We start from the raw sequence: 26,763 nt of genomic DNA, 5'->3' as shown, positions 1-26,763 counted from the left end.
CGTGTGTCGCGGGTGTGGCGAGATTCACGACGTCGGCAAGTGCCCGATGGAAGAATTCTACAACCAGATCCGCCAATGGTTTGATCCAGCCAAGCACCGAGGGATGTTGCCGGAAGTGGCAGAGAAGATGTTAAACTAGGACGCTCGCCGGGTTTGAATCCGGTACGAGCCGAGCGTACGCTAATTTTGTGATTTGTGATTTAAGTATCGCAAAAATGTTTTCATAATTGTATTGGACTAAAAATTTGTTTTACGTTTTTAAATAGACTCAAAACTCCATTGGTTGCGGTCCTGCGTCAAGATACGCGCTGGTCATCGACGTTCACCACTGAATCTTGCTGTTCTCCCAATAGCATCACCGATCTGTTCCACCAACGAGTCACACCGTGCTCCCTTTGATATTGCAGATCCGTTCCGCCAGCGATTCGCACCGCTCTATCTCCGATACTGCAGAGCCGTTTCATCACCGATTCAACCAGAAATAATTCAAAAATATAAAACTAAAACACAAACACGTCACGCAGTGCACAGAGAACTCGCAAGTCCCTCGCGCTCTTCTCTTCTCCCGTCTCCCGAGCAGTCCCAGACCTCACTCATCCCAACAAGACTCTATCTCTTAGAACAATATCTCGGCGTTGTCCACGTCACCTGGTGTTTCGACGTGATTCCGGCAAACCCCCTTTTTCTGCGGTCTGCGTCCTCAAAAGAACGAATCAGCGTTCCGAATTCGGGTGTCAGAGCTGCTCGAGACAACCAGAACGTCTCGAACGTGGCCGTGAGCACCAAATACTGACCTCGCGTTTCTCCACCCGTTTGACCAGCACATCCACGATTGACGACGATACCCCCGAGAATGCAGTTTCCTCTCCACCCACATTCAAGGGCTCCTCAACGCTTGTTTGAGGAAGGTTTCCTTCTTGCAGCGGACGCTCCATCTTCGGAGGCGTTCTCTTCAGCTTCCTAAGGTATCTCATCAGCGAACGGCCTACTCCAACGACCACGGAAGCGCTTCAGCCGATTCACATTTACCGTGACGATCCTGTTGGGTGCGTGGTGGGGGTCGCGATCGTATAGGCGTTCTCCCCAGTTGAAAGCCTGGAGCCGAGGAGCTTGTGTAGTTGAATGCAAATTGCAAAGTGTGATTGTTTAGTATGTAAGCTGACCTGAGTCAGGCAGCCCTGGAGTAACAGGATATTCATCTAGCGACATCAACATCAGACTGGTGACGCTAGATTGGATACATGTGCCACTTGTACTGATCCGTGGAAATCTAACTCACCCCCCACAAGTAGCGCATGGTATCGCCGGTCAGTGCAGGGTGTCCACGAGTCCGCAAAGCGCTGAAACTGGGCTCGAGCAAGAGCTTGTGTGAGCAGATCAGCGGGCATGTCGCCAGTCGGTATGTACTCGACTGTAAGCTCACCTTTGTGAACTAGATCTTTGACTGCGTGATATTTCACGTCTATTGTCTTCTGCGTTTCGCTGGGGCCACTGCGTTGGAGGCGCTTTATTGCAGGCTGGCTGTCCATGAGAAGCTTCCGCGGAAGTTCCTTCTGCAACACCTCGTTTACAATCACTTGCACGATCAGCGCTTCTTCGACACCTGCATCCGCGGCCAAATATTCTGCAGCAGTGATCGACTTCGCTACGACGCTCTGCTTTTAGCTGGACCACGCGACGGGACACCCGAACAGATAGACTACACAGCCTGATACACTTTTCCGGTCAGTGCGGTCGTTGGCCCAATCGGCGTCGGTGGTAACAACAATATCGTCACTTGTCGGTTGAAGCATCAACTTCAAATCCCGGGTTGCACGCAAGTGTCGGAACAGGAACTTTACGGCGTCCCAAGCCATCTTCCGCGGAGTAGCCGCGTGTCTTGCCAGTTGCCCCACGGCAAACATGATATCAGGTCTGGAGACTCTTGCGAGGTAAAGCAATGCCCCTATCGCTTGTCGGTAGGGCATCTTCATCATCAGCTTTCGCTTTTCTGCTGTGGGTCCATCGTCCGTAAAATCCAATCGTGTATTAGCGATCATGGGCAAGTGAGCGGGTCTCGTTTCATCCATTGCAAATCTGTGGAGTACTTCGTCAACGTATGCTGCCTGGCTCAGTAGCACCATGTCGTCTGCAGCGCGGTCGATCTTCATGCCCAGGAACTGGTCCGCCACACCCATATCTTTGACTTGGTAACACTGGCTCAGCGCAGTCATTAGTTGCAGACACTCCTCCTCCTGTTTGTGTGCGACGAGAATGTCGTCCACATAACCACACACCAACAAAAGCGAGTCAGCAACGTAGGCAAAATAGAGACATGGGTCACCTTCTGTCGGCTTCAGTCCGGAGGCCACGAGGAAAGCATTGATCTCCTTGTTCCATTCACGTCCGGCTTGTCGTAACCCGTAGAGCGCTTTGCGAAGTCGCCACACCTTTCCCTGCTCACTTGTATCAGCGTAACCAGGCACGGGTTTCATGTAGATTTCTTCTGGTAGTATTGCTTTCACGTAAGCGGCGGGCACATCACCTTGGCGTGTGCGCATTTTAAAGTACACCACGATTACAAAAAAAACTCGAACTGTGACGAGACCTGCGACTGGAGCATATGTGTCGATGAAATGAAGAAGCCACTCTTGCTTATCACGACGGGCACACAATCTTGCTTAGAATCGTTCAACGTTTCCGTCCGCTCCTGTCTTTAAGCGAACCTGGAGGGTGTGGTCGAGTACACGGACGCCTGTCGGAGGTGTAACCCATTCGAAAGTCCCGTTGTCGAACAGTGCCTTCACTTCAGCATCGATGGCTTTCTCCCACTGTTGTCACTGCGGCGAACGCTTCGCTTCCGCGAGATTCAGTGGTTCTTTGATGACGTCGCCCAAAACTGCATGGGCTTCTGCTTGAATTATTGTGCGTCGTGCAATTCGCTGCGAACGCTGAGCTGCCGCCAGCTCTGACGGGAACGCGCCTTCGCGGTCATCCTGAGTTTGTTGCTCCTCATCTGTTCCGTCGTCCGAATCCGCATCATCGAGCTCATCGTTTTCTTCCGCTGATGGGTCCACTTCAAAAAGCATTCTGTCGATCACATTGACGTCTCTGGACGTGAATATCGACCTATTTGAGCCCTTCGTATAGACATAGAACCCTTTAATGTCTTCTGCACGCCCGATAAAAGCTCCCAATTGTCCCCTGGTATCGAGAAAACGTCCCTTCTTGCGCCGAAGTTGATCAGGAACTATAGCGACGACAGCTTGGCCAAATATCGGGAGATGTCCAGCATCAGGACGCTGTCCGAAGATGCGTTCGTATGGAGTAACTTTTGCACCGCATGCTGCAGGGCGTATTCCCACAACTTGTGGGGTAATCCCGAGTCCACAAGCATTGCTGCTGCAGTCTCAGTTACTGTGCGAATGCTTCTCTCAGCGACACCGTTTTGAAATGAGGTGTAGGGGGTCGTATGCTGTAACAATATACCTTGAGTTCGGGCAAGCTTCCTGAAAGCTTTGTTGATGAATTCAGTTCCACCATCGGCTCGAAAACCTTCAGGGATGTGACCGGAGCTTCAGCTTGTCTCTGAAGCATAGCAAGGAATCGTTTAACCATTCCAGTGGCCTCATGTTTTCGCTTCATCGCGTACGTTTGCACGAAGTCCCGCCAGACTGCCACCATGAAGTACCTGTACCCATTAGTGGAGGCGGCTATCGGTCCAGCGAGATCGACGTGGCAAATACCGTCCGCTACGTTGTCTGAGCTTGACCTTGTCTTCGGTACTGGCTGTCTGGATGCCTTGGTTAACGCACACACAGTGCACATTGCAGGCTTCGCCCCAGGAATAATACGTAGTCCGCGAACTGAGCCCTTTCCGGCCATTCCCTTTAGAGTCTCATAATTCAAGTGGCCTAAACGTCTGTGCCACATCTCGAGCGTCCTTCCAAGTGCCGCTGCGCTCAAACCGTGCGCTGTGCGCGTATTAATGCCTCCGGTATCGGTAGTCACAACTGAATATACACCGCCTTCGAGGCGTGCGATACAACATGTCCGGTTCCGTTGTCCTGAAAATATAGTGCAGCTGGGGGGGGGGGCAAAACTCACTGTGTGTCCATCGCGCCACAGAGCAGACACACATAGCAGTGTGTGTGGTAGTTCTGGTACAAAGTAGACGCCATTCACCACGAATTCGTTCTTGATCTCGCTTCCAGTATTGTCTTGAACGATGGCCTTGATGCGTAGCCGCCCTCTTGCTCGAGCGACTACGGTCCTACCGTCTGCTACTTGAATAGCCAGTGCCACATTTTTATCAGTCATTTCAAAACCATTTAGTTGGCTCGTCAGGTGATGTGACGCGCCCGAGTCGACTAAGATCGGGCCGCACCTGACGCCGAACCTTCAAGCCGAGTCCACATCCGAATCCTCAGTGGAGTCACCCACAGCATCTTCGGCTTTGGCCACGTTGCCTTGAGCTCGTGAGTCCACTGTTTCAGGTTTCTCTTCACTAAAGTGTTAACGATGATATTTGGCAGTATGCCCTTCTTCGCCGCAGATGAAGCAGACCACGCCTCCACGACGAGGTGCTTTAGTGGGTTTGCGCTTGCGCTCGACGATGGCCACGTTAGATTTAGCTCGAGGAGCCTTGGAGTGAAGCCTTGAACCCTTAAACAATGCCTCAGCCTGGTTTGCCTAGCGTTCCCTTTCAGAGCGCGTGAGCCGTCCGTTAATTTTCGTCGCTTGTAGTCGTTCCGCCGCCCGTCTGATTGTGACATCTCACTCAGGAACCGATCCGCATCATCAAAACCTCCGTGGGCGTACCGATCTTCCCACGAATATGTGCTTGTACGATGTCTTTCCTCTGTGGCCATGCCAATCGCAGAAATGTGCCTAGCGCATGGTGTGCATTGGAGGATTGGGTCACTCCACCTGTAACACCATCCGCCATTTGCACCAGTCTGTCGGCATACTCTTGATACGTTTCCGAAGCGCGTTTGCCCTCCGAGTAAATTCGGGCTGTTATCTCTTGATCCGTCAGATTCGGACGGAACTTGGCAACAAGAGCGTTTCCCGCTTCCTCAAATGTAGCGCTCGGAATAGCGACACGGTAAGTTTAAAGCGAGCGGCGCGCTGAATCCGTAAGAAAGATAGAAAGCACTGCCTTCTTGGCATTCTCTGACCATCTTGACCAGCCGATATCTGAGCGTCTTCGACTTGGTCTGCGAGCTGCTCCCACCAGTCTCGAACACCAGAGTCGTAGGCTCCAGGGGGAACTGCACCGGAGAAAGTCTCTGATTTCACGTTCCTCAGGTCGATCTTGTCTGTTCGCTTCTCCGTTCCTTCTTCACCTCCTCCTGCACCTATGTGCGCAGGGTTCGGCTCATCGTCCGGCTCGGGCGCACCTCCACCATTGTCTTGTGGAGCAGCCACCTGCGGCACTGCAGGATCGTCTTGCAGGGCCATGTTAGGTGGAAGAGCAACACCTTGGTCAGCCGGAGCGTTCGCATTCACTGCGAGGGCAGCTGCGTTGCGATTGGTCCGGCAAGTCGACATTTTAGCGTCGGCGGCTGTTAACCAGATGGAAGAGTGGAGTAGAGGAGCTTGTGTAGTTGAATGCAAATTGCAAAGTGTGATTGTTTAGCATGTAAGCTGACCTGAGTCAGGCAGCCCTGGAGTAACAGGATATTCATCTAGCGCCATCAACATCAGACTGGTGACGCTAGATTGGATACATGTGCCACTTGTACTGATCCGTGGAAATCCAACTTCCCCGACTTGGCCGACTACTCAGTACGGGTCGTGCCAGGAGAACGCCAGCTTCTTGGTTCGGCGTTCCCCAGCACGCGCTCGGAAGAACTGGTACACTCAAACGGCATCTCCTTCGTCGTAAGACACCGTCTCCTGTTTATCGAGCCGTTGTTCGTGCCGGTCCTGGGCTTTAAGTAATTGCCTTTCGACGAGGCGGCGTGAGTCGCGCAGCGAAAGATAGAGCTTCCTCCGATACACCGCGACTTCATTGCTCTTCCAGTCCTTACCCGTATTCAGAAAAGCCAAGTCAATCGGTAATACTGGGTCACGCCCATACAAGCTGACGAACGGCGTGTCTCCGAGTCCCTCGTGGTATGCCGTTCTATAGGCGAAGAGGACTCGAGGCAGGTACACGTCCCAACCAGTCTGTGTCTCGTTCACGAACATCCTTAACATCCACAATAGCGTTCCGTTGAATCGCTCTACGAGGCCCTGTGTCTGTGGGTGATAGGCAGCACCATACAGCTTCTTTATACCCAGCGTTTGGTATAGCGACTTGGCCAGGTCCGACGTGAAGTTGGTTCCACGATGACTCAGTAGGCGTTCTGGAACACCATCTCGACTGATCACGCCTTCTATCATTACGCTCACGAAGGAAATGGTATCCAGCGAAATGACCGCAAAAGCTTCTGTCCATCGCGTAAAGTGGTCCACAAACACTCAGATATACCAGTTTCCCCTGAACGTAATGACCAATGGTCCGACAGCGTCCACCACCAACAACGAGAACGGCCCCGACAACGCTTGGACCGGCATGCGTTGCATTAATCCAGCTCTCCAGGGTCTATGTCCCTTGCCTCCGCTGCAGATCGCACACTCACGCACGTATTTGACCACGTCTTTTTTTTCATCCATGTCAGTAGGCGTGACGCATCACTTTGTCGGTTGTCGTCGTCTTGCCGAGATGCGCAGAGAAGATATCAGCGCTGCAGTAGTGGAGAACGATCTCGATGGCGGCAGCGGCACGACAGGAACGCTTATAGTTCGGGCCGGCCCCGCACGCGCTCTCAGATGAACGAGTCACATCAGCACCCCGCTCCTGATCAGGTAGTGAGGCGACATCTTCAGCACGGTCACCCTCAGCTGCCAAAACTCCGTCCTTCAGGAACGCCTTCAAGACACGCATCCAAGTTCCCGTTCCTGTTCCGGTAAAAGCTTGTCGAAATCTAACCCGAATGCATCCACCGGGGACTGATCGGCTCGTGGAACGCGTCCTTGTAAGTCCTCTTTCTGCTCATCTTGAGTAAGGGGTTCCGGGCTTCGGAGGTCGTTAGTGTTGGTTGGGCGTCCTCGGACGGGTCTTCAGGAACGCCCGTTTCAGGGGTCTCCCCGACTGAGGTTGGAACACGGGGATCGTTCCAACTCAGTGTTTCTTTACCCGGGGTATCCACTCCAGAAGGCGGAGGCGCGACGTCGCGAGTCTCCTCGCTTGCGGGGTCGCCATCATCCTCGTTGAGCAAGTCAGTCATTTGTAATTCACCTACAACGTAAGAAGCAGGTCGATGGTACTACCGTGACAAGCCGTCTGCGTGTCACATTGACGTCCCAGGCTTGTGGTAGATCTTGAACCGCAGCTGCAATATTTCCATCGCCCAACGAGCCAACTTGGCATTGGTCGTTTTTGTAGTTTCCCCGAATATCCAGGTTAGAGCCTGATGATCAGTGTAGAGGTCGAATTCAGCAGGACTGAGGTACCTCCGAAACTTTCGCATCGCCCAGACAATTCCCTAACACTCGATCTCCGTAGTTCCGCTCGTCTAATCCAGTTCCGTTGGGACCCCACCAACATCTTACTCGCATACGCTATGGCCCTGTCACGCTTGCCAATCTCCTGCATGAGGCACGAGGTGAGACGAGTCCACGAACAGCTTAAAGCGCGCCTTGAAGTTGGGGTACTCCAACAAGGGAAGCTTCACTAGAGCTTGCTATAGCTGGTGGAACGCCACTTCACAGTCATCGTTCCACAGAAACGGCACGTCCTTCTGCTTCAGACGCTCCAAAGGTGCTGCGATGGTCGCGAATTCTGGAATGTAACGCCTTAAGTAGCTGGTTAGCCCCAGGAACGCCCTTACCGTATGAAGGTCATGATGTCTCTCGATGTTCATCTCTGCCTTCGCCTTTTCAGGGTTCGGCATGATACCCGTAGGCGTGACAATATGGCCTAGGAACGCCATTTGGCCACGCCCCCAATGGAACTTCTTCATCTTTAGCTTAAATCCCGCCGATCGGAAGCGTTGCAGTACTTGACGCACGGAAATTAGATGAGTCGGGAAGTCGTCGCTGAACACCATGCAGGCATCAAGATATACGAGACAGGTTCTCCACTTGAGGTCGACGAGAACGCTCTCTATCAGGCGTTCGAAGGCTGGAACGACGTCGCACAAGCCGAACGGCATAAACAGCCACTCATAGAGCCCAAACTTGCTTGTAAAGGCCGTCTTTTCCACACTACCTGGGTCCATAGGAACGTTCCAATACCCAGAGGCAATGTCCATCGTAGAGAATAGAGAGGCGTTCCCGAGAACGTCTAGAATGTCATCAATCAACGGCATCGGATAACTGTCCTTCACGGTGATAGCATTCAGCTTCCGATAGTCAATACAAAATCGAATACCTCCGTCAGGCTTTCTGATCATCATGACGGGACTAGCTCAAGGGGTTGTCGACGGTCGGATGAGGCTAAGGTCCAAGTATTCCTGGATTTCCGATTCCATGACGTCTCCCTCAGCTTTTGAGACCCGATAAGGTGGCCGTTTGATTGACGCATGCGCTCCCGTGTCGATGCTGAACTTGAGGAGTTCCGTTCTTCCAGAGTTCTTCGAGGTCTCCACAAACAAGTCTCGCAGGTCTCTTAGCATTTCCGCAAAAAGTCCTCTCTGCTCGGCATCCATCGCGGAGTCTTCAAAGTCCACCTCAAAGTCATCCTCATCCTCATCGTCGTTCTTCATGGCAACAGTCATGTCTTCCTCAGGCGTTCGGCTACGCTGTCATTACCAGCACTTAACAACGCCCTGGTGCTTTCAGCCGTTTCACTTTCAGAGGGAACGCAGGTTACGAGCGCCGTTTTTGGGACGATCATCACGGCAGCAACGTGAGCTCCGGGTTGGATTTCCCCTTCTTCTGCGGAGGCGTTGCTCACTTCCACCAAGTCCGTTCCCTCCGTTACTGCGCAGAGCGTCCTCGCCACTCTCAGTGACTCGTCCGTCCCTTAAACGCCCCCCACTAACACTACTGAATTGTCCTTCACCCTTCCTCGAACGCTTGACCTTACTAGCGCATGACAACCGGGCTCCAGGCGCACCCTAGACGATACTGTAGCTGCATACGTCTCTTCCACTCTTGTTTCCCTAAAGGGATGACGCCTCCTGTCCCCTTTAGAGTCATCTTTTGTTCTTCCAGGTCAAGCACGGCGCGGAACGCCTTCAACAAGTTCGTGCCGAGGATGGTGTCTACGAGCAGGTTGTCGACCACCACGAACGGAAGCGTTCTTTCAAGCGTTCCAAGTGTCACGGGCAGGTCAACGACTCCGCGTACTCGAATTGCGTGTCCTGCGACGCTATCAAGACTTCCAGTTTAAGGTCTCAGAGTCGCCGACGCTCGCCCTAGTCTTTTAAGCACGCGCTTGTTCACCAGGCTGGCGACTGCACTGGTGTCGACCAGCCTTTTCGACGGACAACAGTCGATGAATCCGTCTGATAGAGCCTGCATGCCTCCCACACTACAGATGACGCGCTTGCCCGTCGAGACGACGGCTTCATCGTCGTTTGCAGCTTCCTCGCTGTCTGCCTCGCAGAGCCCCGGCCCTCTTTACTCCTTCGGCGCTTGTGCTCGCACGATATACGTCAGGGGTCTCTTCCTGTATCTGGATCTCTTCGTCAAGCTGAGCTCCATTTTTTTTCCGTGGATTTGCCCTATCTGCCGCAGTGATCAGTCCGACTGTTTCGGGTTTTCTCCTTCTCCTGTCTCACAACTTGTCTCAAATGATCGGGGCTTCCGTCTCAAAATAGTTTCGACTCCAAGTCATCGCGCGATTTAGGAATGCTTCCATAGGCGTTCCACCTACTCCGAGGAGGTACTCACGCAGAATCTCCTCTTCTAGAAAGTCTTCGCCCTTCTTGTCGCGTAACGGGGGAACTTCTCCGGCCACACCGGCCTGTTCCACCCCTTCTGGATTGTCTAGTTCGCGCTCCATCATGTCGCTCCTTTCTTGTTTCAGGAGCTCGTATACTCGACTCCTAATTTTGGAACGCCATCTGAACGGAAGCGTTCCAACCTTCGGGTCGGGGGCCCTGGCGGTCGGAACTACAGGATCGCCGAGCTCGACACATACGTTCCGCTCAAAGTCGCGCTCTCCGGCTTCCTAAGCTGTTTCTTGTAATTCCGCGTCTACGTCCGTCTTATCGGAGACCACACCAACTACAGGCGGTAGCCGTTCCGTTTTCTCACTAGCATCCTTAAAGTCTCGATTCGTTCGCTTTGCCCCGTAGAAGTCTCCGGCTTCCGTTCATACCAATCCAGCCAATACTCGAGCGTTCTTAGCTCTTCTGACGAGACTTTTCGTGTGCGTTCCAGCACTTCCTCTGAGATCCCTAGCATCGCACTCATTTCCGATAGAGTCGGCGTTCCCTGTTCCTCGGCGTTCCGTATGGCTCGCAGCAGAACTCCCTGTTCATCGACAGGGTACAATCGCTTCTCAAGTTCCTTCTCGTACTCGTCCGGTTCATCCCTTGCTCTGTGACCTTCACCGTGTTCGAGCATATCTAGGTCCTCGTCGGTGAACAGGCGGTCGTAGCGTCCTGTAGAATCCTTCCCCTTAGTACTTTCGGTCTCCTGAGTGGTAGTCGCACTAGCCACCCCTATTACTACCGAAACTTGGTTCGCTCTTGTGCTCACGGCATCTTCAGCCGTCATTTCCAAGGCATTCTTGTTGATCTCAGACGTCGCACTGAAGCGTTCCGTTGCTCCAGTCTCGCCTTCTCCTTCTCGTTCGGAACGTTCAGTCGTTCCATCCCCTCGCTCTCGCGTTGCGGCCAAGCGTTCCGTTGCTCTTTTCGTGCCTTCCTCTCTTCCCTCGGGCTCACTCAAAAAGCTGTTCGTTCCCCAGTCTTGTTGAAAGCCGGTCCGTTCCGCTGGACTGATCTCTCTTCTTGCTCCCAGTTTGGAGCCCACTCGTTCCGTTGGGTTGCTCTCGTTGTTCGTTCCCAGTATGGAGCCCACCAGTTCCGTTGGGATGCTCGCTTCGTTCATTTTTCGTATGGAGCCCACCCTTTCCGTTGGGATGCTCACTTCGCTCATTTCTAATTTGGAGCCCATCCGTTCCGCTAAGATGCTTGCTTCGTTCATTTTCCTTATGGAGCCCACCCGTTCCGTTAGGTTGCTCGCTTCGTTTGTTTTTCATTCCACAGTTTTAGACTTCGCACTTGAGGCTGGAACGCCTCGAGTACTTTTCACATCCGTCACACTTCCCTCGAGAGAGTCTTCTCGGATCTACTAGTAGTTAGTCTAGGTGGATCCTCACCTCTAGGCGTGCCGCCCTTTAGGCAAAAGGAAGGAGCGACACTTCCTTCCCCTCCCTCCTGCCCCCTTAATTGTTGGGGCGTTCCGGATGCCGCGGTGGCGTTCCCAGCGGTCGTGTTCTGCGTCAGGCTGCGCAGGCGGCCCAGGCAAGGGCAGCCACCGGGTGGTTCTTCTAGACGCAGAGAAAGCACTCCATACGACGGCGTTCCCCGTTCCGATAGGATCCTTGGGGTCTCGGCCAGTTACACGCCATAGAAAAGTGACCCAGCTCGTTGCACCTGTTGCATCGCCCTTGTCCTCACGGATTGGGTTCACGACCGCACCCAACCCGTCCTCAGCGACCACATACGACTTTTCCTTTCGTCGTACGGGTGTCAGGGCCGATTCTGATCCTCAGCGGGCCTAAGTTCGACGGGGCGTTCCCTGGTGTCGAAGCGTTAGGAGTCGACGAGGCGTTCCCAACCGAAGTCGGAACGCCTTGAACAGGATGAACCGGAGGCACCACCGCACTGATGTATTCTTGCTGCACCCCAGCGCCCTGTAGCTGTTTCTGTATGGACGGGTTCATTAGCTGTAGCTGCTGTAACATCTGCGACTGCGTCAAGTTCGTGTTGTTTGAGCGGGTCACAGGCGTTCTATCGTCCGCAAACTCGTCCTCTTCCTCGACCGGCATATGCAGATTATTGTAGATCAGCAGGTCACAGGCCTCCCTGATCGTCGCGACCATATTTCCATTCAGCACCGCCTTCATCTGCTTGTTCCGCAGACAGTCCATGAAGAACTCGTACCTCATGCGAGGCTCATGGTAGCTCAGATCCTCACACATAGTCGATATACGATCATCCCACTCCTAGTCCGACTCACCGCGACTTCGCTTGGCGTTATTGAGGCGGTTCCAGAGCTGAGCAGGCGTTTGGCAGATGAATCGGTTGTGGAACTTCACTCGAAGGGTCTCGAAACCGTCGATCCTCGAGTTATACCACCACTCCTGACTCACCTTACCCCTAAGGCACTGCTCGAGCGCCGTCAATCGCATCAGGCTGTCCATCCCATAGGAGCACCTCTCAAAGGAACGCCAGAAAGCTGCCGCTCTCTCGTTCGTAGCCGTCTCCGAGTAGTATGGAGCGATTACCTTTACGGCGTTCCTCAACTCATTCGCGAGTATCAGCGTAAGGGAACGGCTCGACGAGGGTAATATGCGCGTTCAGGAACGCTCTCGCGTCGATACTCAGCACCTCGAGACCTTGGTTCCTCATATACGACGGTGATGCTCCTCCTGCCGCTAGAGGCATCCCTAGCGTAGGCAGATTCGGGTACTCATGAGTCGGTGTTACGGGAGCCGCGGGTCAAGCGGGTAGCGTTCCACTCTGACCCCACCCGGCAGTAGACTGGGTCATCGACTGGTACTGAGAATTGAGCGCTTCCGTCCTGGGCGTTCCACCTACCATCCCGTTCCCATAAGGCCGCGATACGCGGGAACTGGTCCTAAGGGCATTCCCACTGACATTGAATTCTTCGCTGGTGTCGGGGCTTTAGGGATCGGAGGTCTCGGGTACTCAATTCGATGAGCGCTCGAAGGCCGTTCCAACTCCGTACGTTCCCGTCGGGCCGACCCAGGCGTGTATCATGCTTCTGGTCCCGCCGCTCGCGAGCGTGGCGTTCCCGCGCTCGCATCGCGAGACACCCGTTTTTGCTGAGTACTCGCTCGACCGACTCTTCCACCAGTGCTTGCAGCCTCGAGTCGCTGGGAGTCGCTCCAGACCGGGCGGACGCTGCTCGACTCAGATTTGGCAGGCGTCGACGCAGACTTCGCAGGAGTGGTCACGGATCTCTCCGAGGCCGTCATCAATCGGGCAGGGCGTGGAACATCGACCTCACAGGCGTAAGGCACCCGGTCCGAGCTGGGTGTAGTCACTTGGCCCTTTAGGTCGTCTTGAAAGGTTCGTAGCCGCTCCCGAGGTCGTCCTTTCCCCTGTGAGCCTTTGCTTCCGTGGTCATGTTCATCGGGATGGCTGTCTCCCTAGCATCCCTGAGCGGTGTCAGCGAGGGGCGCGACGGGTCGAGCGAGAGCGCCACTTCTCGGGGTGTTCCCGACATGAGCGCTCTCAGCTTCTCACTCTGTCCTGGCCGCCGAGCTAATGGCTCCAAGATGCCATCCAACCGCTCTTGTTCCTCAGGCGTCTCAGGTTCTGACAGGACCTCTTTCATTACCCCCAGTAGCTTGGCTACGTAGCTAGACGCTTCCCTATCAGCGTCGCTCCGACCTTCCGAATCGGCTGACCGAGGCGTTCCAGTTTCCGCGGGAACGCCTCCACTTCCTCTGACGCGGGCCTCCTCCTGTTCGCCACTGGCGGCGGTACTAGGCGCGCTTGTCTTCCTTGTTGGTCTCGGCTTGGAATTGTGACTCGGGCAGAAGTGGAGACGACCATACCGCACCTTCTTCCCTAGTTGCACTGCCGTGTCCCTCACCAGACCAACCGTGGGCGTTCATAGCGTTCACACTTCCTTTTTCCTCCCTCTTTGGCGTTCCGTTACCAAAAAGGCGGCTCACACCGCGTTTACGTTCCTAGGATTGTTCGGCGTGAAGATACCCGGTTTCACCACCAAATTGTTGTGGTAACCCACCTTAGGTCGAGGTAGTGTATCTAGCAAGCCGACGTAGGAACTTAGGTTTATCACGCAAACGTAAATCTGTTGTTGTATTCTTGAGTACTTCGCTGGTAAGAAGGAAAATCACGACTGAGCTTCTACCTAAAGCTCCAAGCTGAGCACTAGGCTCCTTACCTTTTGTAAACCACTACCACGTGGAGGTCCAATGCAAATTCCCACCCTTGTCGACAGCCAGGCGTTCCGCCCTAGGCTTGGAACACCGCTGATTGGGCCGGGGGGGGGCACAGTTGATTGGACGTGGCCTGCGACTTCTGCAGCAGGCAGATCTTCCGAACGCAGTCCGAGAGAATGGCGAGTCCTCCTTCTAGCTGTGTACCGTGGCAGTAGTACCGACACCGGTTCCTGAACGAAGCTTCAGTGTTAGCTCTTTTGTATATTTTTAACAGTGTAGTACCGATATGTTAGATTTTTCTGGCCAGTTTAAGCGTTTGGAGGTGATCCGAGTCACCATAAAAACGAAATTGTCGATGATATATTTTTGGACATTCTATCTTTGGGTCGCTGTATAACCAAACGTATGCACCAGCATCGTCTTAAAAAAACTACATAAATGCTAACTTTTTTATGATCTGTGCGTCAATCTTTCTATGAAAAAGCACACATAAAAATGAAATAGAATGCCAATTATCGTCATCTGTGCGTCAACATGCTTGAATAACATGCCATTTTTCGTTCGATATTTTCATCGTTTTTCGACGACATCCCGGGCTAGCAGCATTCGTGATCAATTCATAACGCCGTGGCCGACCTGCTAGTCCATGGCTGCGCATTTCCTGTCCACGGGAATAATTTCTCAGCTTAAGCGCTTTGGTAAAAACAATTTGCAAAACTATTTTCAGCGCACTGGATCTAGTGTTTGTGCTATTTGTTATATTATAAGTCGGCCGACAGAAAATCACAACCGCTGAGGTGCTAGCCAATAGTTTTCGTAAGCAACAGCTTCTGCGGTTGCTCGTTAGCTCTGCTAGTCTTGCACTATGAATTTGGGGGTGTATTTCTCCTGGTGTTGATTGGTGAATGTAAGCTGCATGTATTCTTCACTAAGCTTAACATTATATGCTCTTTTTATCGTATGAGCACCGCGCGAGTAATTTTCCTTCTTAAGGAGCCGCTGAACTGTTCGAATGGCGGTATTGATGCTGTCTGTATTTGATATATCCACCGATAGATATCTCTCTTCTGCTAGCAAATGCATACGTTCTTCGCTGTTGTTCGTGTCCTCGTCTCAGATCGACTCCGTATAAATCCACGCACTTCTTCCTGCATTGCTAGCGAGTTTGGCAGTCGTGAGATGCGGTCTCCTCGGTTAGCCGGTTGTGCAGCCGTGAATACAGTCCCATGCGACAGAAATAAGGACCCAATTTCACCACACGTCTTGTTGGAGCGACCAAGTAAACGAGCAATTTAGTTGGTAATAGTCTCTTTCCGAGGTATAATTGCATTATCCACACGTAAATTAGCCTGTAGCACGAGAATATCCAATATTTCTTCTTTAGTGAAAGCCTTGTTACGATGCGCTCTCACAAACGCGATGGCTCGACCGGCATCCTCCGCTTCTCGACGAGTCTTCTTTCCTTTTCGCGGGGACGCCATGTGCACTCGACAGCCAGACTTGAAATGTTGGGTTTCGAGTTAAATGCTATTTTGACTACCCCGATTTGCAATTGGCAAGTCTGACCCCCTCTTCAAGATGATATATTAATCGCAGTCGTGTTTGTTACAATATAGACATCTACAGTCCAAATACATTGATACTATTGGGAGGATGACCAGTAAGGTTGTGATAAAATATGTTAAAACATGTTACGGCGCAGGTTCTGAAAATTGCAGGACGCGATTGGGCACATATATAGCCAGACAATAGCTCCGGCTCTCCTAGATATTGGACTTGAAACGAATAAAAAATGATGACGCAACGTCAAAAAGCGTCCTCGATGCTGTCGACCACTGTTAATACTGGGAATGCATTTAGGTATGGACAGGACTAATTTCACGGTACTGCGTAACTCGCTTATTGTCATCTCGCTCAGGATACATTCTGTTGTAAGCCGATTGTTGACCCAATGTTGAACAGTCAGGGCTGAAAGGTATCTTTACGATACATTCGCATAACAACAGCTCTGCCGCATCCCAGATATGGCGACGAACCAACTATGAAGCCGATCGGAAAAGACTAGGCTGGGAGTTAGCCAACACGCAGTTTGGCCAAGCCTGGAGAAAATCAGCATATGAAATGTGAAGTTCTATTTTGTTTAAAAACGTTTTTGTAACGAGTCTCGGGACGCCTGCTCGCCGGCGGGTCGCACCGCTGACTGTCACCGTCTGTCGGTGAGCTGCCAGGATTCCGAGGCTCGAATGCAATCAACACTGTGCTATGACAATGTTGATTGTGAAGGGCTCCTCACCGACAATCCATATTAAATATATATATTTTCCGGTCCCTGACATGCACATCAATCGGCTTTATGCGCGCGATCCGCAATACTTGGATTCGCCCGAAGCTTCGTCACCAGTTTAGATTTGAAGTAAACATCGTTTGGTACCGGTAAGGCTGGAAGACGGAAACGTTTTATCAGTACCAGTAGGATCGAAATATAGTACTATTATGGAACTAATTAATACCGAATTAATACTAAACTTATATAGAAGCTAGTAGTTTGCCGAGCAAAGACAACAACTACTAGTAGTAACTACTATTACATTAGCTCCTGAGCGGCTAGTAATAGCACCGCTTTATGAGCTTGTATGACAAGCACCAGTCGTTTCGCCTAGCCTAATGAGTGATCATTCTATCTTTTATTTGGAATCCAAGACGTCGTATGAACAGCCGACCCCTGTAGGCCAGCATTTTGAGATTGTCAACAACTAGATCGTCTTCGACTTAGATGGGAATACCAGTGTTTTTTCACGTAGCATTTCCAACTGTTTTATTAGTGTTCCAAGCCGCGGCGAGTGGAACTTTGTTCTGCCGTGACCTTGTGGCGGTAAATAGATGCGAAAAAAAACATCTCTGAAACGCCATTAAGTAGAGTTTAAATGAATTCCGTTACATACTAATTAAAATTTAGTACGAGGACCAAGCGGGTCTCTGCTGTTGAAGTCGAGCAGCTCAACCCGGCACGGAACACGGGCAGCCCGTTCGCCGGGGAGGCGGAGATAACGCCAGTTCATGAGACCAGCGGTGAATGTGAGCAGCAGAAGCTCGCGTGACACGAAGAGCCACTGTACGGTACAGTCTGCACCCACAGCTGCAGCGGGGTACGACACCGGCCGTTCCTGTCGAAGTGCAAGAAGTGTGTGGTCGTGGAGCTCCAGCAGAGCAAGAAATGCAGGATTGGGGTGGTCGTGTACCCCCGAGACGACGAAGTGTAGCACTGTGAGGAGGTCCAGTAGAGTAGCTACTCACGTCGGAATCGGTCGATAGCTCGGGATGTGATGTGGATACGTAGCGGCGAGCGGCGGCTCGAGCTCAGTTACGAATTGAATTCGTGAGGCGCAAGTGGCTCGAGTGCGAGCAAAATGGTGCGTCGATCACGGAGCGCGTGTTTGTGGCCCAGGACTTGCAGGCCGTTGCGAGTCAAAGCCGGAGAAGCGCGAGAATGAGTCGAGTGTCGGGCGAGCAGAGCTACCTGGCATTCGTTGAGCAGAGCCGTAAGTCACAGAGCGAGTGAGCTGTTGGGTAGAGAACGACGGGGTGGAGCCGTTCGTGGTGGTGGTTGTGGTTCGAGGAAGCGGGCGACTCGGAAGGGGTAGCCCTTTGACGAGTCTGATTGTTGTTGCACGTGGGCTTGCCGGCGGTGACCAGAGCGACGGACACAGGTTCGATGTGTGCGTGACTGCCCCGGTGACCCTTAAGCGTGTCTGCGCGGTGATCCGCGGTCCTGTGTGAGGCAGGGCTGAGAAGTAAGATGCAGTTGAGGTTGAGTTGAATACAAATAGGGGCGGACGCATCCCGGCGGCTTGGGAGCAGTCAATTACAATATCCTTTGTCAAAGTTTTGCAATATCGAATTTAAATTGAACATCTATACTGAGCTGGTATGTCGTGGTATTTAGAGCTGATTGGATAAATAGGTTCGTACATGTGATGCTGGTAAAAACGTACCTTAATGTGTTCTAAAACGTCCTAATTGCTCTGATTATTACTTAGTTTTTTTCTATTATTACTAATTGTTCCGACAGTTCATTGTCTCAACTTGCCTTCGCCGGAGTGAACGAAAGGATATGAAGCCCGCTTGCATTATCAACTAACGAAGGATAGTAATGACCAGCCGCGGATCGCTTGGCTCAGATAACCTTGCGTTTTTGCAGCTCCGACATTGTCGGGTTGGTCACGCCGCTTCAAGGATCAAGCGACGCTCTTGATTGTTTCGTTCTTCAGAACCAACATGAAGTTTGGTTCCTCGATCGACTTGTCTTGATTCTCAGTTACTTCCGCAGTTTTTCCGCGCAATAAACTTGGTCTGCACACCAGCTTCATAAGTGACTCCCATCATGAGCATTTTCTCCTCGACAGACTCTCTTCCTCTGGTATCGCTGCTCCCAGTAGTAGTACCGTCGCGCTTCGACGACTTCCTCTCGTTTTCGCCTGCTGAACCCTTGTCATTCGACGCGTCTTCCTGTTGCTCGCAAGCAACTCGTGGAGCCTCTCTCTGCTCTGGGTCTTACACGGGGTCGACTGCAAACTTCACATCCATTTCCAGCGCGGCACGTCGACAGGAATCAGGTCGTTTTGCCGATAGGCCTTTCGCCCCGACAGATCTCCGAAGCCCGGGGGCAATCACCGGCCCGCCTTCTATGATCAGCTCTCAGATTTCGCCCGCTCGTTCTCAGCGCAAAGTCTTCAATCTTGTTCCTTCGACTCGTCGACCTCTCCAGTCGATCTGTGGTTGCATGTCCTCGAAAAATGGTATCCCAAGGATGAAGTCAAACTATTCAGGTATCGCATAGACAACTACGACACATTAATACGCATCATCTAATCCAGCAATCTTGCTACATAGAGACAACACCTCCAGTTGGGCCTCCACAATCTGGTTGTCACCAAGCTTGCCTCGAATGCTCTTCTCGATGAGCTTCGTCGTCTTCAGCTGGTTTACTTCTACCCACCGCTTCAACACGTAGATCATGATTGCATCACAGTCTAGAAGTACCTTCGATGTCTTCTTCATCTTGGCAGTCACACTAGTATCGCCAGCGATGTCATATAGTGGACGTGACTTAGAGACTAGAGGGTTTTCACTCAGAACGTTAAGGTTGACATTATCAAACTTAACTGTTCCGGTCACATTCTCCTCCACAACAGGACCCTCTTTCACTGCCGTGGCTTCTCGTTTCCCTGCTTCCCTTCCTTCTTCTTCCACGAAAGGCAGACAGCCTTAATGTGACCATGTTTATTGCAGAAGTGACAGGTAGGAGTATTTTTGCTCTTAGAATTTGAGCTCGGTTTGAAACGTCCCTTTCTTTGGAAAGGTTCCCCCTTGGATGCCTTCTTGTTTTCTTGGCCTTGTTCGTTGGAGGCATTCGGCTTCTCACGACGAACCTTGCGTTCACTAACGTCCTCCACGAAGTGAGTCACCTCAAACTTAATAGACAAGCCCATGGCGTCACTCAGCGTCTCAGGATTTTTTATCTTCACGTAGCTCCGATTACGAGTCTTGAGGCCATTTGTGTAGAACAGAGCTTGGTGAAACACGCTCATGCCTTCGACTCGGAAGATGAGGGCAGAGTATCCACCGTTATAGGTCTCGATATCCGCCGTTTGCTTCAGACGCTGGAGGCTCTCTCTACGCTGACTGGTAGTTAGACACCTCGAAGTGTCGGAGCACATGACCCCCACGTGTGCTCCTCCACTCGCGTAGTTGAAGCTCAGTGCAGGAGACACCCTGAATCTGGTTTTTCCATCGCTGACCCAGCGATCCCTGGTAGTCGCGGGTTTGCGTCTTCGATCGCGATCCTGTTAATGCGGCAGGCGCTCTCGATCTGGAACAGTCATTAGTGCACGTCTTCCCCTCTCTTGCCGGTGAGCTCAGGCAGGTTACCAGACATTCTCGTGTGTTCCGCCATCGCACGGTTCAGCCGGTCGATCTCAGCGATCAGCTGGGTGCTCGTAGGCATGGGCTCCTTGATGTCAGGTTGCTAAGACCAACAAGTGCTACCCGATGATTAAAACATAGGAGCTTGGGGGAGGGCACGTAAAAGTGCCGCCCCCACAGCTCAGACGGATGAAAGCTTCTAGAAGCTTCCACAGCCGCCTACATCCGCTTATGTATTAATTACTATGCTATATATCATAGTGCCACTAGCCGCTCATTTCAATAAGTCAATAATATCGACCAATCAGATACAGTACACGAATTGCCAGAAAAAGGTAATTTTCGAGTTGATCTGTGCAAACTTTACAAGAATATTAGACCCTATTCGCTGCTCGGTGTACTCAAGTGCGTGTTTTCTTTAATATCTTCTATATAATGCTTACAAGGATATTAGTTCCCATGCTTTCCTTATTGACGCATTACTGTATACTAAGGAAAAATTAATGCACCGACATTTAGGATTACGCCCTATTGCACTTTACATCGCAGTTAGCTTCTCGAGTGCAATTAAGTACTGCAATCCGCAAGGACCATGCATTTGGGTACTGCAATTTAAAATAGTAATACCTCACTTCAGCGTGCATGTACTAGATGTTTTTATAATGTCTTTCCGCTACAACACGGCTAAATGCAGCAGGTGTAGCGTTGGCAGAGTAATTGTGGCATAGCATATCTGTGGCGTCTACTCCGGACCACGCTCTCTACTTCATTCTCCAATCCGCTCGGAGGGCAAAACAGTCCTTACCCTCGCCATCCTCGCACAAGATCCTTTTTGCCACTACTACAGATAGCCCCGTCAAAGCACAAATTGCGCCGTGATGAAGGACGGCGAATGCAGTGTAGTCAAGGCTATCAGATAGCCACGTGTTGATCAACGAGGAAAGCAGGCATTAATGTCGATTATTAGGGGTTATCACGGCTGGAAAGTATGTTTGACCGGCCAATCAAATCAAATCTTCGCGTCCCTTTTTTTTCAACTCAAACCTTCCTTGAATAAGAGAAGGTTGCAAACCACCAGTGAAGATTAGCTGTGATTGGTGGAAAACCATACCAGAAGAATTGATTTGGTTGGTAATGAATACTGCCAATAGTTACACCTATCAATCTCGTCCTTTGCTCATTCTCCAATATGGTTAACAAGAGATGGAGTGCTGAAGAGGAGTACACCCTCTTAGATTTCTTGTCTTCGCATTTAGAGATGTACACGAAGGGGGTCAAGGTCAAGTTCTACAAGAGCGCCCCTCGCCACCCTTTCGCAAAAAACTGCAACGCAGGTGAAGTCGAAGTGCATTGAGCTCGAAAGCTCATACAAGACGTATAAGTCGAAGTTAAGCCGCTCCGGTTTTGGTGTGAAGGCCACCGACCTATCGAGCATCAAAGGTAGGAACATTAACCTCGTTTGTGAGTGGTTTTGGTAATAATTTGACACTGTGAATGGAAACATAGATGCTGCTTAAAAAATGCAAATATGTTTACGAAATGGACGAAATATTTGGTGTGTGGCACAATGTCGTTCCTTGAACCATAAAGGAATGGGCTCGTACTTTAGCGGTGCGGTCCCGGTGAGGAGGAAGTACCATGTACAGCGACTCCGGCTGAGCCAGCGGAAGCCACCACCGCGGCGAAAGCATCGACAGCCACTGCAACGACGGGATTGTCGCCTGCGAAGAGTGCTGGGATCGACAGTGCTACACCAATGACCGCTACTGCATACTTTGGGTCCGCAACCACGGGCCCTACCTTGACCAGCAACAAGCGGGTCTACGACGAATAGAAGGGCTCTCCGGTGGCAAAGCTAATATCAGCTATTCGCGGTGAACGCGAGGCGGCAAGGGCAGAGCGGCACAAGGATAAAATGCTGATGCGTAAAGAAGAATTACTTCTTAAGCCACAGCAGTTCCAAGTCTACAAGATCGAATTGCAGCAGAAAGAGCGCAAAAATGGAGCAAATGTTTGCTCTAATGAAACAAAAAATGGAATCGCAGACAAAAAAAAATGGAAATGGAGCTTATCAAGCTTCATGGTAGCGATAAAACCGATTAAAAAAATCGTTTTCAAACCACTAAACAAATAAATAATACTAAATTATGAAACGTGTTCTGTAGAATTATTTATTTATTAAAAACCGCGACGGCGTAGCACCACTTCTTGCATACGTGTACGTAGATCTTCGCTGTCTTCGGTGCTCCAGTCTACCACTTCTACCACTTCAACATCTTCGTCTGCTTGCAAATCATCATCTGTGGTAGGAGCTATAGACACATCGAAGGTATCGTCGCAGTCGATGCATACGTTGTGGATAATAAACCAGGAAACGATCCTCTTGCTCACGCTTTCAACGTCGCTGTCGTTTTGAACTCGCTCTCTAATTGCGTCAAGTATCGAGAATCGGGCCTTCAGTATGCTCAATAACAATTCGCTGTTGTGCGAGGAGCCAGTTGAAAGTCTTGTTGCGTGGCTTCGAGCTTGCCGGCAGCTTATAGGGCGTTAGAATGAACGGAAAGCAGCACGAATATGCCGAATCACCTATGACGTATTGGCCGGGATCGAAAAAGTTGCCTGGATTGTCTGACATAACGGTCAAACTCATTGCGCGCTTGTCGTGCAACGATCCAGGCTGTCCGACCTACACAGTCATTTGCAATTTTGATATTAAATGTTAGAAATTAAAATTAACGAGTACAACTGCTAGCTACCTGATATTATATAATACGTCGTTGAGGGTCGCAAATAATTTGAGAACCGATACCCTACTCTGACTTCCGCGAAAAATAAGATTCGGGGTTCACCGCAGGGGCGTTCAGCAACTTAAACATTGTGCCATCGACACATCCAACACAACACGTAAACCCTGAGCAAGCCTCAAAAGCTTCAGCATTTCTTACCCTTTCCCCTTTATTTGGCCAGCGAAGGAATTCTCCCTCCAAAGCCAGCACTGCGCAGACAGTACGATCTCCACAGAGCCTAGTCATATTTAGTTAGAAAATATATTTTGCATTCCTCTCCAATAGCAATACCTTCCGCGATACCGAAGTGCTGGGCGATCCGATGGATCGACATCTGCTGTAGAGTAAAAGAAAAACTTCTAGCTGCAGCTGTATAGGAGCTTGTTGCTGCTTAGTTGGAACCCGTGCAAACGCAGGGTCGGCTTCGATACGGCGAAGTAGAAATACAAATGTATTTCTACTCATTCGCAGGTTGCGTGGAGCTCGCATGGGGTCCATCAAGACAATTAGCCTAGGGCTAGGGCTCCATTGAGCTGTCTTCAAAACAGATGAACGACTCAAGTATCGGTGCGAGGATATTGCTGTGAAGTGATCATCACTCTCGTCAGCATCGCTGTCGTCACCATTAAACAGCGCCGTCATGGTTAGGAGTTGCAGACGTTGCAGAAGCACCGCGCGCAGGCTTCATGGCATTTTACATGTGCGTGCTGCCCAGGGCCATTCGTCGATGAGCTGAAAAAGCGTCAAATAAAGTGCCTTTTCTGAACGTTTTTGGCGCTCACGGTTGACGGATGAAGGTTTGATTTAGTTGGCTGGCCAAACATACTTACTTTCCAACCGTGATAACCCCTATTGCAGCAGATGGGTACTGCAGGTTCCACTTCAATTGGCAATATCTAGCTCTCATGCAATCTCTCCTTTTAATTGCAATTCATATCCGGCGGATACATCAGTTTATTTTTTTCTTGCCTGTACCGAAGTAAATACGCGATCACAAAAGATATATTGGCGGTATGGTATGTCGTACGCATCTGCTGCACCTGCTCCACATCCGCACCATCTGCGTATTGTTAGTCTGCTTGAACAACACTAGCCGAGCGCCGCCGCTACGCGGCGGTAATTTAGTTTTTACTCTAGATTTTTGCCTTCCCGCCTTCGCTTCTCAGATAGCTTATTCATGCTAATATGTTTACAATAGAAAAATTGAAATTATCATTTTAGTCAGTGTAACTCGCAGATCCTACTGAGTACAGAGTATTTAGTATACTTAAACCATGTCCTCGGAAACACACATGCTTACGGGTACGCTAAGCACCCTGAATGCATCATGAAAAAGTATATAATATTAAAACGATACCGCCTTCGGATAATGTATTTGCCTTGTGCAAATCCCCATATGTAAACTGGGAAACACATGCATTTATTGTGTCAGCTACACAATCTTGTTTTAACCAATTAAAGCCACCTTCGCTGCGCTCGGCAGCCAGTAGAAATATTTAAATTATTTTATCCAATGATTTGTCCGGAAAAGCGTGACAGGCACGGCAATTTAGTGTGACGGACAGACAGGTTGCTGCATTTGATGCTTAAGACTAGCGCTCTGGGCGCCCGCTCCGCGGACGCTAGGGCATGGTTGGTTGGTGTAGAGAGGGTTGACCACCTACGCTGCACTGCGGTGGGCTTAGAGTTTCTACCCAGCGAAAGCTACATGTAATAAATGCATACTGTGCATACCTATGATTCGTTCCAAAACAACTCCGCATAAAATAACCTTAGTGTTCACATGTTATGGTAGACATGACCAGGATTTAACGTGATCTGCCAGATGAGCACCATCTTACCCGGGAAGATCTTGTCTATAATCTCATTTGAGAGCATAGCTCCCAAAATGACACCAATCGGAGGCGCGCGTGATTACAAAGTTTACATATGCTGTTCGGAAGACGTGTCAGTATCAATGATAATCCATATTGGCATAGATCGGTGAGAAATCTCAGTGTAGCTGGAGTAAATACACCTACTCAAACCTAATGCCATCAGTCACGTCATCGCCGTGATGCAGTCGACACCATATCTTTGATTGCGACGATCTATTAGAGCAAGGTTTGGTCAGCTTCTCGCGCGAAGTATCTTTTAGGACAGATAGGTTTTGCCGATGGTCGCCACAAACACCGATAGTATGCCTTGAAACTGTTCCGCTGAGCTGTTTATTATATTACTGAAGGGTCTTTCCACTATCTTTCGCATGCATTGATCTTACTTGCATAGCTGACGCACTTACAAACTTATTTGCATAGATACTGACCGACAGAGTGGCGTAGATCCTTATCGAGTGGCATTTACTGGCTCCTATATGTATGCCAAACACACAAAGCCACATGGCTGTAGACAGAGTATCATATTGTAGTGATGTTTAGACTAAATTTAAAAAGTAGCTCATGTACAATATATGAAGTATTTTTGCTGCCTACTTATCAACTCGGTTTGCTATTTGATGTGTCCGTGCATATAGCGCGAGCTCGCTAATGAGTGTGTATAACACGCGCCCGTGAGAGCTAAAACACATGTATAGGGTCACTGTCGCTTTCTCGGTACATTTGCGTCGTCGTGCTGACTTACTGTGCTTACGCTTCAGATGTATCAGTCTATATGACCAGGCGCGTCACTAACTCGGCAGTGGTCATACCGCAGAGATACAGGCTAGCTGACCGCGCGTCTGCTAGCAGATATATACACGCGCGGCGGGTACACCTTATAACCATCCCAGCTCTGATCTCGACCAATTTGAACAGGGCACTAAAATACGGTACTGCGTACAGGCACATCGACTTGCCACATCCTCTTTATTGGTCTGCATTACCGCACACGTGCTCGTGTCTACGTAGACAGCAACGTATTCGTCGCGTGTAGTGCTCACTCAATACTGTAGTGTTAATTTGTGAGCGCACATTAGTGAAATATACGCAGTGAACGTTGACAATACAGATAGCGTGGTCTTGCCTTAGCCCAAGTGAGCGAGTGTACGTGTATGCAGATAGAAACGGTCAGATTGCAAGGGTACACAGTAGATACCATGCACTAATTATTATATGAAACGCGTTTCGCTCTATAGGTGCGTCAACACTATTGGCAGCGCCATAGTCAGCTTACCGTTTGTGCGGCTCCAAGCCTCGCACCGTCAGCCAATATACGAAATAGAAAGATAGGTAGAAAATGGAGACCTGATAGGGTATATTGACCAATAACTTGCTCATCTGCTGCTTCTTTCGCTCGATGTACTTGGTGTGGTGTTGGAAATCCCACGTGAACTCTAGCTACAGATGTAGCTAGGATGTTCCCACAATAATACGTCTACTAGGATAGTAAACGATCGTTCGGGCGGACCTGAAGACCCCAGTTCTGCCCTTGCACCGGGACAAACTGGACCTTGTAAACTACTTATATAGGCCAACCAGTAATATAAGAACACGCTACTAGCACGAGCAAAGCTAGCAGGTGTTTTGAATCCTCGTGGTCCCAACAGCGGAAGGGTACCAGGCACGGGTAAGCCTTTTACGAGATCACCGAGTGTTCAACACTCGGCTGGAAGAAATAAAAGGGAGGCAAATTCAAGCACTCCCAGTCGTGCAAATAGGCAACAATAAGCCGTCACGTAAAACCTCCCGATAATAATCGGCCAACACACAAAGTCTCTTGGCCTTGCCGGATGAACCCTCGCTACAGAGCTTCGAGTTCACCGACAGGCATAACACACTCAAACAAGCTTGACCTGACGCTTACCTTGAAGCCGGACGTCGCTCTGTGTGCTTGAGTGGAAATTCTGTTCTGTATTTAAGCTTACCCTTTCGGGTCTATTCCTAATAAGAAGTCCTAATCAAGTATACAAATATCAAGTGAACAATGATCCGTTATGGATCTTCTTGCATGCCAAGCGTCGTCTGCACTGTCGCATGAGCATCTTTAACGGTC

The 26,763-nt window shown here is 50.5% G+C and overlaps 2 protein-coding genes across 2 annotated transcripts; one reads left to right on the top strand and one right to left on the bottom strand.

Moving 5' to 3' along the window:
* Window positions 1-135: 135 nt before the first annotated feature.
* On the bottom strand, window positions 136-1,297 carry PITG_19305 (uncharacterized protein; the record flags this gene model as incomplete). Its single annotated transcript, XM_002997051.1, has 4 exons — window positions 136-180; window positions 795-960; window positions 1,030-1,178; window positions 1,280-1,297. 4 exons carry the CDS (start codon window positions 1,295-1,297, stop codon window positions 136-138), a joined length of 378 nt encoding a protein of 125 aa, XP_002997097.1.
* Window positions 1,298-16,439: 15,142 nt separating this feature from the next.
* PITG_19303 (uncharacterized protein) lies at window positions 16,440-17,863 on the top strand (the record flags this gene model as incomplete). Its single annotated transcript, XM_002997050.1, has 4 exons — window positions 16,440-16,519; window positions 17,043-17,180; window positions 17,468-17,625; window positions 17,658-17,863. 4 exons carry the CDS (start codon window positions 16,440-16,442, stop codon window positions 17,861-17,863), a joined length of 582 nt encoding a protein of 193 aa, XP_002997096.1.
* Window positions 17,864-26,763: the final 8,900 nt, after the last annotated feature.

The sequence above is a fragment of the Phytophthora infestans genome, genomic scaffold (assembly GCF_000142945.1).
Source record: "Phytophthora infestans T30-4 supercont1.89 genomic scaffold, whole genome shotgun sequence".
NCBI lineage: Eukaryota > Oomycota > Peronosporomycetes > Peronosporales > Peronosporaceae > Phytophthora > Phytophthora infestans.
This window is presented reverse-complemented; position numbering and strand designations above follow the sequence as displayed.